The sequence below is a fragment of the Anomaloglossus baeobatrachus genome, chromosome 5 (genome assembly GCF_048569485.1).
Source record: "Anomaloglossus baeobatrachus isolate aAnoBae1 chromosome 5, aAnoBae1.hap1, whole genome shotgun sequence".
Taxonomy (NCBI): domain Eukaryota; kingdom Metazoa; phylum Chordata; class Amphibia; order Anura; family Aromobatidae; genus Anomaloglossus; species Anomaloglossus baeobatrachus.
In genome coordinates, this window is record NC_134357.1 from 460,796,559 (window position 1) to 460,815,012 (window position 18,454).

At 44.9% G+C, this 18,454-nt stretch overlaps 1 protein-coding gene across 6 annotated transcripts in view; it reads left to right on the plus strand.

Annotated features, from left to right (window-relative positions):
- Nucleotides 1–18,454, plus strand: part of BCAS1 (brain enriched myelin associated protein 1) — a 194,543-nt gene that overhangs the window by 19,216 nt on the left and 156,873 nt on the right. For 5 of the 6 annotated variants that reach the window (XM_075350581.1, XM_075350586.1, XM_075350585.1 and 2 more), the window contains exon 2: nt 10,957–11,041. In XM_075350581.1, coding sequence (XP_075206696.1) covers nt 10,970–11,041 — 72 coding nt within the window. In that variant the 5' untranslated portion in view covers nt 10,957–10,969. The remainder of the gene's footprint in view (nt 1–10,956; nt 11,042–18,454) is intronic. The other variant, XM_075350582.1, reaches the window with a different exon arrangement.

Below are 18,454 nucleotides of genomic sequence, written 5' to 3' on the forward strand. Positions count from 1 at the left end.
CGACGTCGCAGGGCAGGTAAGTCCGTGTAAAGCTGCCTTGGCGATAATGTTCGCTATGGCAGCTATCACAAGATATCGCATGTGCAACGGGGGCGGGTACTATCGCGCTCGGCATCGCTAGCCGATGCTAGCAATGTCGCAACGTGCAAAGTACCCCTAACAGAAATAAACAGTAGATCCCTCTGTGTATAATGACTCTATATAATATATGTCTCCCTTTTTGTATTGAATTACTGAAATAAATTTGTGTCGCCAGGGGTTAAGGGGATACTCAGAACCGGGCCAAGGGGTCACTTCTGGAAAGGGGATCACGGTGTTGTGACCCGGTCTGTGATCCCTAGTTCCACAATAAAAAGGGGGCTTATGTTCGTGACGCCACCCGTGGAATGTGATCAAAGATGACCACCGCTGCTGCAGAACCTCCGGGGTGATTGATGGCAGCTTGAGATGGGACGGCTCCCCATGGGTAGAGCCTTCTCCCCTGGGCAGTGTGATAGTCTATGGGGAGGTGCAGGACACGAGCACAATAAACAAGCAGACTCACGGTTTTGCAGTTTCTTTATCCTTTCCTGATGATAGCATTCAACAGAGTACTGTCCACGGAGTCTGTGAAGGGTTCAGGGTTTCTCCCACCCTTCCGGGTCGTTTTGGCTCCCTTTTCTGCACTGTGCTTGTGTGGCCCTGCTGCTGTATAAACTAGGCAGCCAGCCCTGTTCCTCCCGGGTACCGACCTGACAGGCAACTCGAGTCCTTACTTGTATGTTCCTGAACTCTCCTGTGTGTTGCTGTGTCTGTGGTACTGGTGAAAGATCTGGAATCTTCACTTCTCCGGTGTTAGCTGTGCTGTATGTAATCTGCTCAGCCTCGGATCCGGCATCCGTTCTGTGCACTCCACTGGGGTGAGTTCAGCAATACTCTCTCTCTCCCAGGTATGTTCCTCTGATTAATCTGTCTCCTTTCCTCAGACCCTTGGCATAGGCCTGGAATTGGTCAGCGGATCCTGTGGTGAGCTAGAGCCAGCTCCAACCTGCAGAGATCCTCTTTCCTCAGTCCTCTGCACTGACTGAACAAACAAACTGAACTGACCACTTCCTCTCCACACCAGAATATAAAGGGAAGCAGCTTGGTCTCCCCCTTCTGGCCAGGAGGTGCTAGTGTTGTGTGGGGAGTTAACCCTTTGTGTTGTTACTGTGGCAACCCTGGGGTGCTACAAATTAACTTTTCGATGATATTCTAATTTATTGACATGCACCTGTACTTTACCCCCTCATCGACCTAGAATGTACTGGTACGTCCTAAATCATCAAGGGGCAATCACCTCTGGTTGCTGCGGTGAGCCGGCAGTGATTCCTGCACATGTCAGCTGATTTGTACAACTGACATATGTACCTCGCAGGCGGATCCGCAATCCACCCATGTCTGTTAACCCCTTAAATCGTGCTGTCAAAAATGTCAAAATGTGAGGTGTGTACATTCATTACATTATTTATCCTGTACTGATCCTGAGTTACATAATGGATTATACCCACAAGCTGCACTCACTATTCTGCTGGTGGAGTCACTGTGTACATACATTACATTACTTATCCTGTACTAATCCTGAGTTATATCCTGTATTATACTCCAGAGCTGCACTCACTGTTCTGCTGCCTTGCTGACAGGTTGCAAGTATGGTAATACAGAATCATAAGAGAAAGATATACCACATACCGTAATTGCGAGACTAAAGGGTACTTTACACGCTGTGATATCGGTACCGATATCGCTAGCGAGCGTACCCGCCCCTGTCGGTTGTGCATCATGGGCAAATCGCTGCCTGTGGCGCACAACATTGCTAACACCCATAACACGGCCTTACCTTCCCTGCAACGTCGCTCTGGCCGGCGATCCGCCTCCTTTCTAAGGGGGCAGTATGTGCGGTGTCACAGCGACGTCACATGGCAGGCGTCCAATAGCAGAGGAGGGGCGGAGATGAGCGGCCGGAACATGCTGCCCACCTCCTTCCTTCCTTCCTCATTGCCGGTTGACGCAGGCAAGGAGATGTTCGTCGTTCCCGCGGTGTCACAGACAGCGATGTGTGCTGTCGCAGGAACGACGAACAACATCGCTACTTACCAGACAACGATTTTTGGTAAATGAATGACCTCTCATATACCAACGATTGTTGTCTCTTTTGCGATTGTTTAAGGTCGCTCCTAGCTGTCACACGCTGTGATGTCGCTAACAACGCCGGATGTGCGTCACAAACACCGTGACCCCGATGATATATCGTTAGCGATGTCGCAGCGTGTAAATGGCCCTTTACACTTATCACAGAGCGCACTCCTGACTTGAGATTTAAAGGTAATTTAAAGGGAATCTGTCAGCAGGTTTTTGACACCTAATCTGAGAACAGCAAAATCAATCCTGATTCCAGCGATGTGTCACTTACTGGGCTGCTTGCTGTAGTTTTGATAAAATCACTCTTTAATCAGCAGTAGATTATAATTAGAGGACTACTTGACGTGCTGCAGGTAGTCCAGCATATTCATGAGCTTTGTATAACTGCTAGATCTGCAGCAGAGAAAACATTGATTGTATCAAAATGACAGCAAACAGCTCAGTAAGTGACACATCGCTGGAATCAGGGTCTCTGCCCCTACATTATGCTGCTCTCAGATGGGGGAGCAAAAACCTGGTGACAGATTCCCTTTAAGACTATCAGGACATTCATTTTTTAACCCTTTTACGACGGGATGATTTTCAGTTTTAGTACTTTCAATTTTTCCTTCCCTTCTTCCAAGAGTCATTACTTTTTTATTATTCACATATGAGGGCTTCCTGAAGAACGAGTCCTGGCTTTGATTTTAGGCCGGAGTCACACTTGCGAGTGCCTCGCGCGTTTCTCGTGCGAGTCTCTCCTTTCGTCACCCGTCACGGCCGCACACTCACCGGACAGGAGCGTCTCAGCTGCATAGAGATACATGCAACCGACCCGCTCCTGTCCGGAGAGTGTGCGGCCGTGACGGGTGATGCAATGAGAGACTCGCGCGAGAAACACGCGAGGCACTCGCAAGTGTAACTCCGGCCTCATACACAGTCCAGGCAACAGAACATCTATGAGTAGAGCAGTGTGAATGTTCCAGTAGAACCGACCATTTCCTCTGTAGACTTCAAAACACCTAGGTTAAGTTCCATCCGACGTTAGGCTACATGTGCACGCTGCGTTTTTTTCTGCGTTTTTGCTGCGTTTTTGGCTGCAGTTTTATTGTCAGAACTTTCTGACATCTGACTTCCCAGCAAGGTCTATGAGAAGTCAGATTTGCTGCGCACCTTGCAGTTTATTTGTCAGCGTTTTATTTGTCAAAAGTTTGTGACAAAAAAGATGCAGCATGTTCATTCTTCTTGCGTTTTTGTCAACATTTGTCAACCATTAAAATCAATGATGGCATCAAAAACGCAAGGAAAAATGCATGCTATCAAATTGGTGCATTTGGCATGCATTTTACCTGCGGTTTTGTCAACAAAAACGCAGCTCACCAACTTAGTTCCAGAATGACAAAATTAATGCTGGAGTGATTTTGACATTCCGGTGTTTGTGTATCGTGTCTGTGTGTCGTTGTCGTGTCAGTATCGGTGCTGTGTCAGTGTCAGTGTGGTGCCCGTGTCCATGAGTGTCGCTGCCCGTGTCAGTATGGTGCCCGTGTCAGTGTCAGTGTGGTGCCCGTGTCCGTGAGTGTCGGTGCCCATGTCAGTGTCAGTGTGGTACCCGTGTCAGTGTCAGTGTGGTGCTCGTAGCCGTGTCTGTGAGTGTCGGTGCCCGTGTCAGTGTCTCTGTCTCCCTTGCTCTCTCTCTCGTTCTCCTCAAGCACTACATACTCACTGATCACCGGCTGTCACACTGCTCCCCCGCCTCTCATCTTCTTGACGACCCGCTAATTAGCCTCATACATATTGACTCCTCCCCCGTCTGTGATTGGTTGCAGTCAGACGAGCCCCCATGCTGAGTGACAGCTGTCTGACTGCAACTAATCACAACCGCCGGTGGGCGTGTCTAAATCGTACAGCGCTGAAGAGAGTCACTCTATCAGCGGTGGAGGACTCGAGCTGTGACAGCAAACACCTGAGTGACGGCACCGCCGATCGCGCTGCTCACTTCAGTCACTCGGGTGGTTTGCTGTGACAGCTGGATGACTCCAGCTGAGGAGCGACAGGCTCCACAGCTGGAGTCCTCCAGCTGTCACAGCAAACCATCCGAGTGACTGCAGTGAGCAGCGGGATCGGCGGTGCCGTCAGTCAGGTGTTTTCTGTCACAGCTCGAGTCCTCCACCTGTGAGCGCACATCAGGCCGCGACTGAAGTGAGCCACAGCTGGAGGACTCACGTGAGTCACAGCACGGCCGAACGCAAGGCTCACTTCAGTAGCGGCCTGAACCGCAGTGAACCCGGCCATGACGTCATTGCTGCGACACCTGCCGTACTGCGGGACCTGTAGCTGTGACGTCAGGGGGTCACCCTAGTTTATTCTGATCGCTGTGACTCTGTCCACACTCACAGCTGGCAGCCATGCTGTATGACCGCTGGCTGTGACAGGACAGAGATGTAGCAGAGCTGGAAGCGTCATGGGACCTCGTGTGGATTACTTCAGACCTGGAGGGGTGTTTTGGGGGTTAATAAAGTGGTGAAAGAGGGTGGCTTTTTATTTTATTTCAAATAAAGGATTTTCTTGGATGTTTGTAGTTATTTACTTTCACTTACAGATTAGTGATGTGGGGTGTCTCATAGACGCATGACATCACTAACCTAGGGCTTAGTAGCAGCTATTGGCTGCTGCCATTAACTCCTTATTACCCCGATTGCCACCGCACCAGGGCAACGGGAAGAGCCGGGTCCAGCGCCAGAATTGGCGCATCTTATGGATACCCCACTTCTTGGACGGCTGTGGGCTGCTATTGTTAGGCTGGAAAGGGCCAAATAATGATGGCCCTTCCCACCCTAAAAATATCAGCCCTCAGTTGTCTGCTGCACCTTGTCTGGTATTAGAAAAATGAGGGGATCCCACGTCATTTTTTTTAATAAATCAAATAATTTTTTAAAAAAAAGTGTGGGATCCCCTCTATTTTTCATAGCCAGCCAAGGTACAGCAGAGAGCTGAGGATTGCAGCCTGCAGCTGCTGCTGTTCCTGTGCTGGATATGAAAAATGAGGGGGACCCTATGTTATTTTTTTTTACCCCAAAAAAATAAAAAGCTTACCAAGCTGGCTATTAAGCTATTCTGTTATTTCTTTCTATGTATTCTTTCTGTTCTTTCTTATTATCTACTCTGTATGTTCTTTTTATCTATCCATCCATCTAGTTATTCTTTCTTTTTTTTCTATCATCTATTCTAGCTACCTATCCATTATCCTTTGCTATCATATTTTGTTTCTCCTTTAAAAAAACGCAATGACAAAAATGCACCAAAAACGCATCAAAATTGCGCTAAAAACGCACTAAAAACACACCAGAAACGCACCTACATTACAAGCGTTTTTTTGGGACATTTCCAGGCTCTCTGTGACAAGGTGCAGTTTTGGCTGCAGTTTGGGTGCAGTTTTGGTTGCAGTTTGTGTGCAGAAAAAACTGCAGCGTGCGCATGTAGCCTAAAGTGGGCTTTACACACTGCGATATCGGTCCCGATATCGCTAGTGTGGGTACCCGCCCCCATCTGTTGCGTGACACGGGCAAATCGCTGCCCGTGCCGCACAACATCGCCCAGACCCGTCACACATACTTACCTGCCCGGCGACGTCGCTGTGACCGGCGAACCGCCTCCTTTCTAAGGGAGCAGTCCGTGCGGCGTCACAGCGACGTCACTGAGTGGCCGCCAATAGCAGCGGAGGGGCGGAGCTGAGCGGGACGTAACATCCCGCCCACCTCCTTCCTTCCGCATAGCGGCCGGGAGGCAGGTAAGGAGAGCTTCCTCGTTCCTGCGGTGTCACACTGAGCGATGTGTGCTGCCGCAGGAACGAGGAACAACCTCGTTACTGCTGCAGTAACGATTTTTGAGAATGGACCCCCATGTCACCGATGAGCGATTTTGCACGTTTTTGCAACGATGCAAAATCGTTCACAGGTGTCACATGCAACGGCATCGCTAATGCGGCCGGATGTGCGTGACCAATTCCGTGACCCCAACCAGTTCGCATTAGCGATGTCGTAGCGTGTAAAGCCCCCTGAAGGCCTCGATTCTACTTACACGTCACTTCTGATGCGAGAGCATTGGAAGCGATATGCTAATGACCCCCTGCTGCGAGCGTCAACCGAGAGTCATGCGACTGTGATGCGATCTTGTGATCGGATCACAGCTGCGGAGAAGAGGGAGGAAGCACTTTCTCCCCATCTCCGCTACCTGTCTCTGTGTACAGTCATGGCCAAAAGTTTTGAGAATGACACCAAAATTATATTTTCACATGATCTGTTGCCCTCTGGTTTTTAATTGTGTTTGTCTGATGTTTACATCACATACAGAAATATAATTGCAATCATATTATGAGTACCAAAAGGTTATATTGACAGTTAGAATGAGTTAATGCAGCAAGTCAATATTTGCAGTGTTGACCCTTCTTCAGGACCTCTGCAATTCTCCCTGGCATGCTCTCAATCAACTTCTGGATCAAATCCTGACTGATAGCTGTCCATTCTTGCATAAGCAATGCTTGCATTTTGCCAGAATTTGTTGATTTTTGTTTTTCCACCCGTCTCTTGATGATTGCCCACAAGTTCTCAATGGGATTAAGATCTGGGGAGTTTCCAGGCCATGGACACAAAATCTCTATGTTTTGTTTCATGAGCCATTTAGTGATCACCTATGCTTTATGGCAAGGTGCTCCATCATGCTGGAAAAAGCATTGTTGGGCGCCAAACTGCTCTTGGAGAGTTGGGAGAAGTTGCTCTTGGAGGACATTCTGGTACCATTCTTTATTCATGGCTGTGTTTTTAGGCAAGACTGTGAGTGAGCCGATTCCCTTTGCTGAGAAGCAACCCCACACATGAATCGTTTCAGGATGCTTAACAGTTGGCATGAGACAAGACTGGTGGTAGCACTCACCTCTTCTTCTCCTAATAAGCTGTTTTCCAGATGTCCCAAACAATCGAAAAGGGGATTCATCTGAGAAAATGACTTTACCCCAGTCCTCAGCAGTCCACTCCCTGTACCTTTTGCAGAATATCAGTCGGTCTCTGATGTTTTTGCTGCCCTTCTTGAAACCAGGCCTTGCTCAAGCAGTCTCCGCCTCACAGTGCGTGCAGAAGCACTCACACCATCCTGCTGCCTTTGCTGAGCTAGCTTGGCATTGCTGGTAGTCCGATCCCGCAGCTGAAACAGTTTTAAGATACGGTCCTGGCATTTGCTGGTCCTTCTTGGGCGCCCTGGAGCCTTTTTGGCAACAATGGAAGCTCTCTCCTTGAAGTTCTTGATGATGCGATAGATTGTTGACTGAGGTGCAATCTTTGTAGCTGCAATACTCTTCCCTGTTAGGCCATTTTTGTGCAGAGCAATGATGGCTGCACGTGTTTCTTTAGAGATAACTATGGTTAACTGAAGAGAAACAATGATACCAAGCACCAGCCTCCTTTTAAAGTGTCCAGTGGTGTAATTCTTACTTAATCATGACTGATTGATCGCCAGCCCTGTCCTCATCAACACCCACACCTGTGTTAATGGAACAATCACTAAAACAATGTTAGCTGCTCCTTTTAAGGCAGGAATGCAATGATGTTGAAATGTGTTTTGGGGGTTAAAGTTCATTTTCTTAGCCAATATTAACTTTGCAAGTAATTGCTTTTAAGCTGATCACTCTTTATGACATTCTGGAGTATATGCAAATTGCCATTAGAAAAACTTAAGCAGTAGACTTTGTAAAACTTAATATTTGTAGCATTCGCAAAACTTTTGGCCATGACTGTACATCGCACTGCGGTCGGATGGCATGCGAGTGCAGTGCGATGTTTCCCACTTTCCCATAGACAACAGGAAAAGAATTTGGAGTTCTTGGGTCAAAAAACCTTTTGTAAAAAACTAAATTCTTTATTAGACATCAATATCAAAACATACTTAATTAGAATATACAGTTATTTGCAAATATTTTACATGTTACATAAAAAGGACAATGAGGAAAGGGGTTATACAGTGCCCCACCAGAAGTAGGTGATATGGCTACAACAATAGAAAAAAGGGGGGGGGGGGGTTGCATGTTAAAGCTCTGTGAGCATAGCTTGAGACATCATGCAAAGTGCCTAGCATGTATGAATAAATAGAGAAAGTCACAATGGACTCAAATAAAGTATGACTCAAGCTTGCTTACCCATCCAAACAGAAATAACCCCGAGATGAATTGCCCACCAATGCCACGAAAAAGCCTCCAATGCGCGTTTCGTGTAGGTATATCACCGCTTCATCAGGGAAACCTTCACCTTCATCAAGGAAAGTCCAATACCAGGACGTATCAAAAACAAAGCAACTTTATTTAAAACATGACATACTAACAATAGACAAAAAACTCAGTTAAAATAAAAACACACTCAAAAACTATATGAAAAAATACAAGTAACCTAATTTACCTAATAGGTGCAGAAATGCTGCAGGAAATTTGAAGCATCAAGAACTCAGAAACACCGTGAGCATAATGCTCTATGTCACAGACCCTTCATCAGACCAAAAAAGGAATTTTTCAGTTCACCCAATCTTGTACAATCAGGAGGTACTTGGAAGCTTGTGGTCCCAGACGGTGCAAGGAAACAGACTTCGGCCAAAAATCCAAATAGAGATCCAAAAAGAGAAAATTTCCAGCATCCAAAGTCCAGCGTTAAAAAAAATCCATAACTGTTATGGATTTTTTATAACTTTAAACTTTGGATGCTGGAAATTTTCTCTTTTTGGACCTTCATCAGACCAAGTATGAACACTAAGTCTGCCGGAGTGTAATATAAGAAAGTATAACAAGTATACAACGTAACAATGTCCTAGACAAATGGCACAGGTGATCAATCACAGTAGGTAAAAAATAAGTGAGCCGGATACCCGGGATACGACACTAAAAACAATTTAATCTATCAACTGCAACGTTTAATTTTTTTTTTTGCAAGAGTCCCGGAGGATATAAGAATACAATAGAGGAGCAGATACAATACATAATAAAGGAACCCGTGGTGTGTGATAATGTATGAGGGTGAACATGGGACACAGCATGTAGATTATACAAAGGGCACATACTATATGTAAAAGGATACAGATAGGGAGACATACCCAGTGCGAGTACAGGGTGTAACACGTCACTGTTTTCACATACGAGAAAAACTAACCAAGTTTCATCAGAGTTTGGTACAAGTTTAATCAGTTTTTCTCATACATGACAGAAAAATAATTTCTACCTCTGCCTAACAGTTTATTAAAATCCTATTGCACTCAGATAACATCCGAGTGCTGTCCGATTTCCTCATGGACCGATAGACTCGCATTGCTGATACTTGGACCAAAATTGGACTTATTTCCTCAATTTTGTGTGGACCACTGAATGGCGAAAAATCACGGACATGTGAAAGACCCCATTTACAATTATAGCTATGGGTGCTATCCGTGAAAAATAGAGCTAGCACTCATACACCAAAAACTGATTTCTGAATGAGCCCTAAAGACGTAAAGGCAGAAGACGTTAGTATAGGACCAGATGATGCTGTATAAGGACCCATGCAGCGGTAATTATGGTGCTTCCCCGAATCAGAAAACACAGGACTGCCTTAGAAGTCCCCCAAGAGAGGGGTCATTTAACATTTCTACCTTTGGAACCCAGAGACGGGTCAAATGACCTGAAGGATTTTAGCTAACATCCTATAATCACCGTCTTTTCTTCTGTAATTGAGGCAATTACTGTCGCACCACAGGAGGTTGTTGTTTTCCATTGAGTTTAGCCATTTAGTTTCTACTTAGTTCTATTCAGTTTATTGTATTTGTCATTTGACCCTCTTTCGGGACCTCAGGGGGGAGCTCAAAATTTCTGGGACTTCTAGTGTTAACCCAGAAACAGTCTCAGCCCCCACCATGGTTGTAAATGATGACATTTACTTTAAAAACAGGAAAAAAATTGTAAAAAAAAATACATTTTGCCATTGTTTTTTAGGTTTTGTTTATAGTGTTCAGTGAAAATGACCTGGAACCATGATCCTCTGGGTCTGTACGATTACAGCAATAGGAAACAGATATAGTTTGTTTATAATCTAATGGCTAAAAAAAATATTATGGGCTTTGTAAAAAAGCAAAAACAAAAAAAAATGGAGCCAAGCTGATGTTCTTATTGATAACATTTTGGGGTTCATGCGAGTATTTGATCAATCTTAATGGCATTTTTTTGTGAAAATTCTGCAACCCAAAAATGGCAGCTCTGTTATGATTTGTACAGAATACATAATGTTATATTTTGATAGACCAGACTTTTATGGACATGACAATGCCAATTATACATTTTTTTCATCATGCTGGGGTCATTGTAGGGCTAAGATGGCTGCCATGTGAAGCCATCCGCACCCTCCAAACATACTGAGCGGACCAATGAAGCCAATACACGTGTGCCAGCAACCCAGTTATTCTGTTTGCCAGTGGCATCTAAATGGTTAAATATCAGCTCTCTGAAAAGCTCTGCTCACTTAATTACAACCAGATGCCGGCTGTATAACACAACCGGCACCGGACAGGGAATGGTGCAGACTGCTGTACCATCTGTTATGGAGAACAAGATCCGCAGACTGATAGTTTTGTAGGAGACAATTTTCTGGTCTAACTTTTATTGATTGAAATTCCTGCTCATTTTTAGTTATGGAGTCAAGGGGGCAGGGCTAATCAGTGATTGACAGATATGTCTGTATGCAGGCTTATAAAGGAAGATAAAATAAAGAAAGAGTCAATCCCGATAAAGTGTCAGTCATTGTGAATTTGTTCTCTCAGCAGATATTTCATCATGGGAAACGTAGTGAGCAGCTCGGAAGTTGAAGAGGAGCAAGAAGGACCCATTAAAGAAAGCAATCCTGAGGTACAGTGTGTATATTACTGTGATCTGCAATTAAACCACAAACATAAGTCATGTGAAAACAGCAGGGTTGGTAAATAGATGCCAACACTGTGTACATACATTATATAATTTACCCTGTACTGATCCAGAGTTGCATCCAGCATTATACTCCAGAGCTGCACTCACTATTCTGCTGGTGCAGTCACTGTGTACATACATTATATAATTTACCCTGTACTGATCCAGAGTTGCATCCAGCATTATACTCCAGAGCTGCACTCACTATTCTGCTGGTGGAGTCACTGTGTACATACATTACCTTACTTTTCCTGCACTGATCCTGAGTTACATCCTGTATTATACTCCAGAGCTGCACTCACTATTCTGCTGGTGGAGTTACTGTGTACATACATTACATTACTTATTCTGTACTGATCCTGAGTTATACCCTGTATTATACTCAAGAGCTGCACTCACTATTCTGCTGGTGGAGTCACTGTACATGCATTAGATTACTTATCCTGTACTGATTCAGAGTTACATCCTGTATTATACTCCAGAGCTGCATTCACTATTCTGCTGGTGCAGTCCTTGTGTACATACATTATTTTACTTATCTTGTACTGATCCTGAGTTACATCCTGTATTATACTCCAGAGCTGCATTCACTATTCTGCTGGTGCAGTCCTTGTGTACATACATTATTTTACTTATCTTGTACTGATCCTGAGTTACATTGTGTGTCATACTCAAGAGCTGCAATTGCTATGCTGTGGAAGTCACTATTTATCTAAATGACATTACTTATCCTGCACTGATCCTGAATTACATCCTATATTATTCTCCAAAGCTGCACTCACCATTGTGTTCTGTACATTCATTACATTCCTCATCGCTTATATATCCTGAGTTATAGTTTTTGCATTCACATCGTGGGACTGGAGAGTGCAGCTCTGGAGTATAACACAGGATATAACTTAAAATCAGTGGATGATGAGTAATCGTAAGTAGTCATGGCAAATGTATTGGCACCATTGAAATTGTTCCAGAAAAGGAAGTATTTCTGCTGGAAAATGATTTCTATTGCATGTTTTGTTAAACACTAGAGATGAGCGGACCCGTTGAAGTTTGGTTCGGAGGGTTCAGCCAGACTTTAGATAAAGTTCAGTTTTGGACCCGAACTTGACCTGAACCCCAATGGAAGTCACTAATTGGGCAGTTCGGGTCTACGCCCACATGCAGCCAGCCATACACAGATCACTTCTGGGGGCAGGTGTGTGGGGTTTTTCCATATTTTGGGACTACATCCGATCACGCTGTTGTTACCCCCCAGTGCGAGCCATTCAAACACTGCAGGGGGCTCGTTCTGAGCTGAGCACCGAGTGTACCTGTGCACAGCGATGCTTGCGCGAGTGGAGTTCATACGTAAAGCACCCGAACTCCGAACCCAAACTCAGTTTTTTTAGAAAAGACCAAACACCAAAACTTGGGTTTGCTCATCTTCGTTAAACACATGTTCATTTTGTGTATATTGGAGCACCACACAAAAAAACGCAGAGAAAAAATTCAAAATAGACATAATTTCACACAAAATCCCCAAAATGGGAGGAAAAAACTATTAACAGCTTTCCAAAATTGTTGGGTTAACAACTTTGTGTCAAGCGTGTGATGCTCATTCAAACTTACCTGTATCAAGTAACAGTTGTGTGCAATATGAAAATCACAACTGAAACCAAATAAAAAGGGGAGAAGTTGACAATCTGTGCATTAAGTGTGAAGAACAGAAAAGAAGAGAACTCTCTAAGGACTTGAGAACCAAAATTGTTGAAAAATGTAAACAATCTCAAGGTTATGAGTCCATCTCCAGAGATTTTGATGTTCCTTTGTCTACAGTGTGCAACATAATCAAGAAGTTTACAACCTATGGTACTGTAGCTAATTCCCCTGGATGTGGATGGCAGAGAAAAATTGATGGATCGTTCTGGGAAAGCGTCTTGTGGACAGATGAGACCAAGGTAGAGCTTTTTAGTAAAGCACATCATTCTACTGTTTACTGAAAATGAAATGAGGCCTAGAAAGAAAAGAACACAGTACCTACAGTCAAATATGGTGGAGGTTCAAAGATGTTTTGGGGTTGTTTTTGCAGCCTCTGGCACTGGGGGCCTTGACTGCGTGCAAGGCATCATGACATCTGAAGATAACCAAAGGGTTTTGGGTCGCAATGTAGCGCCCAGTGTCAGATCATGGGTGTTCCAGCAGGATAATGACCCCAAATATACTTCAAGAAGCCCCCAGAAATGGATGGAAACAAAGCGCTGGAGAGTACTGAAGTGGAAGCAATGAGTCCAGATCTAAATCTCATTGACCATCTGAGGAGAGATGTTAAATTTGCTGTTGGTAGAAGGCGCCTTCAAATAAGAGACCTGGAGGAGTTTATAGAAGAAGAGTCCAAAATTCCAGGTGAGAGATGTAAGAAGCTTCATGATGTTTATAGGAAGCGATTGATTGCAGTTATTTATCCCAAAGAATATGCAACCAAATATATAGTTGAAGGTGCCAAAAATTTGGGGGTTTTTGTGTGAAATTATGTCCAATTTGCCTTTTATTCTTCTGTGTTTTTTATAATCTATGTGTTGTTCCAATACAAAGGAAATAAACGTGTAACTGCAACAATACTTCATTTTCTGATACAATTTCAAGTGAGCCAACACTTTTGGCCATGACTGTAACTCAGAAGAGGATATAATTTAGGATCAATACAAGGAAATTAATGTAATGTATGTACATAATTACTGCATCAGCAGAATAGTGAGTGCAGCTCTTGAGTATAATACAGGATGTAACTTATGATCAGTTTAGGAAAAGTAAGGCAATATATATACACAGTGACTCCATCAGCAGAATAGCGAGTGTAGCTCTGCAGTATAATACAGGATGTAACTAAAGATTTGTACAGGATAAGTGATATAATGTATTTATGTGACGCCCCTGGACTATCAGGTTGTCACAGGGTACTGCACAATCTGCCCTCCCGTGTAATATCCGCCTCCTCCTTGGTTTAGGGTCCCTAACTATATGGTGTTGCCTACAACAGCTAATAAAATCCTAGGTACACTCTGCAACACACCCACCAGACACACCAGCAGACGGCCTGAGTGGAATAGGGTCATCCACTTGGGGGGGTTGGTTAGGGGAGGTCAGGAGTAGGTCAGTGAAGTGTAGGAAGTGAAGGAGAGAAGAGGTCAGGAGCCGGGCTCCTTGGAAGCAACTAGGTAGCAGACGGTAGTCTGGGCCTAGTAGGAGCTGGACTCCCGGTCGCAGGGGATCGTGACAAGGGGCATGGAACTGTCGAGGAGGACAGCCAGTGGCCTTGTACCATCACGGGGCTGGGACCAGGGCACGACGGGGTACGTGAACCCTAGGTCAGGGAGTAGCTTCAGGCGTTCTGACAATTTACCCGACGAGAACGGAGCCTTCAAGATCCGCTCTCCACCCGCTCCAAAATCAAGGTACTAGCGCAACGAGGGGGATAGGACTTTCCACTAAAACGGTCCAGGAAATCCCAAGCGTGAACCCTGAAAGCAAGATCCCCCAGTTAGCCACACTGGGGAGCGGGACCCGACTAGTTCTATACTACCGGGACCAGCAGATGAGTAAACTTAGTGCCAGGAGGAAGGTCACCAGGCAGCACCATCAGGGACAGGACCCGAACTAGCTCCACTCAGCGGCAGCGGTGTCCATAACTTTGGTTTATCCAGTTGTCAGTGTCAGCTTTTTGGACTGAGTGAGTACGCAAGTGACCACTTTCACTCCCCACAGCACTCCCTGAACACCACCACCGACTCCCAGGGCATTTCCCCTATCGGTGGAGGGTTCTAACGCCTGGCTGCCCCACCCATCGCCTCGTGTACTCTCAACTGCAGCGGTGGTACTCCACATTACCACATACCACGGGTGGCGTCACGAAGTCTAAACACAACCCCCTGTAAATACCCCCTTCATTTGAGTGGCCCTGGGACCGGACGCCCCTCAAGCCACCACGGATCCGGATCCGAGCAGCCCGGCTGCTGACACGGGGGTGGCACATATACACAGTGACTTCACTAGCAGAATAGTGAGTGCAGCTCTGGAGTATAATGTTGGATGTAACTCAGGATCAGTACAGGATAAGTAATATAATGTATATACGCAGTGACTCCACATTATAATATCCCCTGTAACCTTCTTCTCAGTGGTGGGCATATCCTTTAAGTATTTGATTCAGAATGTATTAGGCCATCATCCAATTTAGGCACTTAAAGCATATTATAATGATGCACATGGAAACTTGTTTGTCTGGTTCCCAGTGACATGAGTTTTTTATTGAACGTGTTAGAGAGAAAAATCACAATTGTTGGATTAGTCACTGTATGTGCGGGACAGGCGTCTCCGTTCCTCATACCTCGCCTGAAGGCGTACCCTTTACTCTGTAACACGTCTCATCTGGAGATGTGATGCACATGATCAAAGAGACGGACAATAGTATAAAGGAAACTAATGTATATATTTTTTAAATATTTCTATTATGACATTAAGGGAAAACATATTTACCGGTCATTGCTGCAGCACTATAGTAGTGTCCACTATCATGTACTACTGCTCTCACTCACTGACCTGCGCTTACAGCAGGAAACTGGGAAATGGCGCCACCTGTGGACGGCACGGATGTCGCATAGCCAAGCCCACTTGATGTTACTCCTCCTACTGCGACATAAGATGGCATCCCAGCTATTTAGTTATTTTAATTAGTGTGTTTTATCATATAGTTGTGCCAAATGTTTTGAGGCTGAAAAGAAGGATGGTTAGTGGTTGTACTGAGCTGCCGGTCAAAGATGATGCTGTACGTTATTCCAAAAAACATGGTATATTGCAACGCGTTTCAAATCAGCCTCTCTTCTTCATCAGGAAAAAAAAAAGATGATGCTGAGCATTATTCCAAACAACTTGGTTTATTGCAATGCGTTTCGAATCTGCCTGTCTTCTTCATCAGGAAAAAAAAGATGATGCTGTGCATTATTCAAAAAAACGGGGTTTATTTCAACACATTTGTGTCAAACCTCTGTGTCAAACTATCGCCCCATATCCCTTCTCCCCTATGCCTCAAAACTACTAGAACAGCATGTCCATCTTGAACTGTCCTCATACCTCTCCTCCTGCTCTCTCTTTGACCAGCTACAATCTGGCTTCCGACCACATCATTCCACTGAAACTGCCCTAACTAAAGTCATTAACGACCTACTAACCGCCAAAGCCAAGCGACACTACTCTATCCTCCTCCTCCTGGACCTGTCCTCTGCCTTCGACACAGTAGACCATTCCCTCCTATTACAGATTCTCTCATCTCTGGGCATCACAGACTTGGCCCTATCTTGGATATCCTCGTACCTAACTGACCGAACTTTCAGCGTCTTCCATTCTCACACCACTTCCTCACCTCGCCCCCTATCTGTCCGTGTCCCCCAAGGCTCAGTTCTTGGACCCCTGCTGTTCTCCATCTACACCTTCGGCCTGGGACAGCTCATTGAGTCCTACAGCTTCCAGTATCATCTCTATGCCGATGACACACAGATCTACCTCTCTGGACGTGACATTACCTCTCTACTAACCAGAATCCCACAATGTCTGTCTGCTATTTCATCCTTCTTCTCTGCGCGATTCCTAAAACTTAACATGGACAAAACAGAATTCATTGTCTTTCCTCCTCCTCACTCATCTCCTCCAACAAGCCTTTCCATCAAACTCGATGGTTGCTCACTCTCCCCAGTCTCACAAGCTCGTTGCCTTGGAGTGACCCTCGACTCTGCTCTATCCTTCAAGCCACACATCCAAGCCCTCTTCACCTCATGCCTATTACAACTCAAAAACATCTCCCGGATCCGTGCTTTCCTTAACCAAGAATCAGCAAAAACATTAGTGCATGCCCTCATCATCTCCCGCCTCGACTACTGCAACCTCCTGCTCTCTGGCCTCCCTTCCAACACTCTTGCACCCCTCCAATCTATCCTAAACTCTGCGGCCCGCTTAATCCACCTCTCCCCTCGCTACTTCCCAGCCTCGCCACTCTGCCAATCCCTTCACTGGCTTCCCATCACCCAACGACTCCAGTTCAAAACACTAACCATGACATACAAAGCCATGCACAACCTGTCTCTTCCCTACATCTGTGACCTAGTCTCCCAGGACCTACCTGCACGCAACCTCAGAACCTCACAAGATCTCCTTCTCTGCTCCTCCCTTATCTCCTCTTCCCACAATCGCGTACAAGATTTCTCCCGTGCATCCCCCATACTCTGGAACGCTCTACCTCAGCACATCAGACTCTCCCCTACCGTGGAAAGCTTCAAGAGGAACCTCAAGACCCACCTCTTCCAACAAGCCTACAACCTACAATAGCCCTCAGTCCAGTAGACCACTGCGCAACCAGCTCTGTCCTCACCTATCGTACCATCACCCATTCCCTGTAGACTGTGAGCCCTCGCAGGCAGGGTCCTCTCTCCTCCTGTACCAGTCTGTTAGGTACTGTTAATGATTGTTGTACGTATACCCTCTTTCACTTGTAAAGCGCCATGGAATAAATGGCGCTATAATAAGAAATAATAATAATAACACATTTCAAATCTTCTCTTCATCAGGAAAAAAGCGAGATGAGACTGAGCATTATTGGAAAAAATGTGGTTTATTTCAACGGATTTCGAATGTTTCTCTCTTCTTCATCAGAAAAAAAGAAAGATGATGCTGAGCGTTATTCCAAACAACCTGGTTTATTGCAATGCGTTTCGAATCTGCCTGTCTTCTTCATCAGGAAAAAAAAGATGATGCTGTGCATTATTCAAAAAAACGGGGTTTATTTCAACGCATTTCAAATCTTCTCTTCATCAGGAAAAAGGGAAGATGAGGCTGAGCATTATTGGAAAAAATCTGGTTTATTTTAACGGATTTCGAATGTTTCTCTCTTCTTCATCAGAAAAAAAGAAAGATGATGCTGTGCGTTATTGCAGAAAACATGGTTTATTGCAATGCAGTTCGAATCATCCTTTCTTCTTCATCAGGAACAAAGAAAGATGATGCTGTGCGTTCTTCCAAAACAAGGGGTTTATTGTAACATGTTTCGTCTCTTCTGCATCAGGAAAAAAGAAAGATGATGCTGAGTGTTATTCCAAAAATTGTGGATTAAAGCAATGCATTTTGATTCTGCCCCTTTTCTTCATCAGGAAAAAAGAACCACATTGTAATGTTCTTTTTTCCTGATTAAGAAGGGAGGCAGCTTCAAAACGTGTTTCAATAAACCACTTTTATGGGAATAACGCACTGCATCATCTTTCTTTTTTCCTGAAGAAAAGAGGCAGATTGGAAACACGTTGAAATAAACCACTTTTTTAGAAAAAAAACACAGCA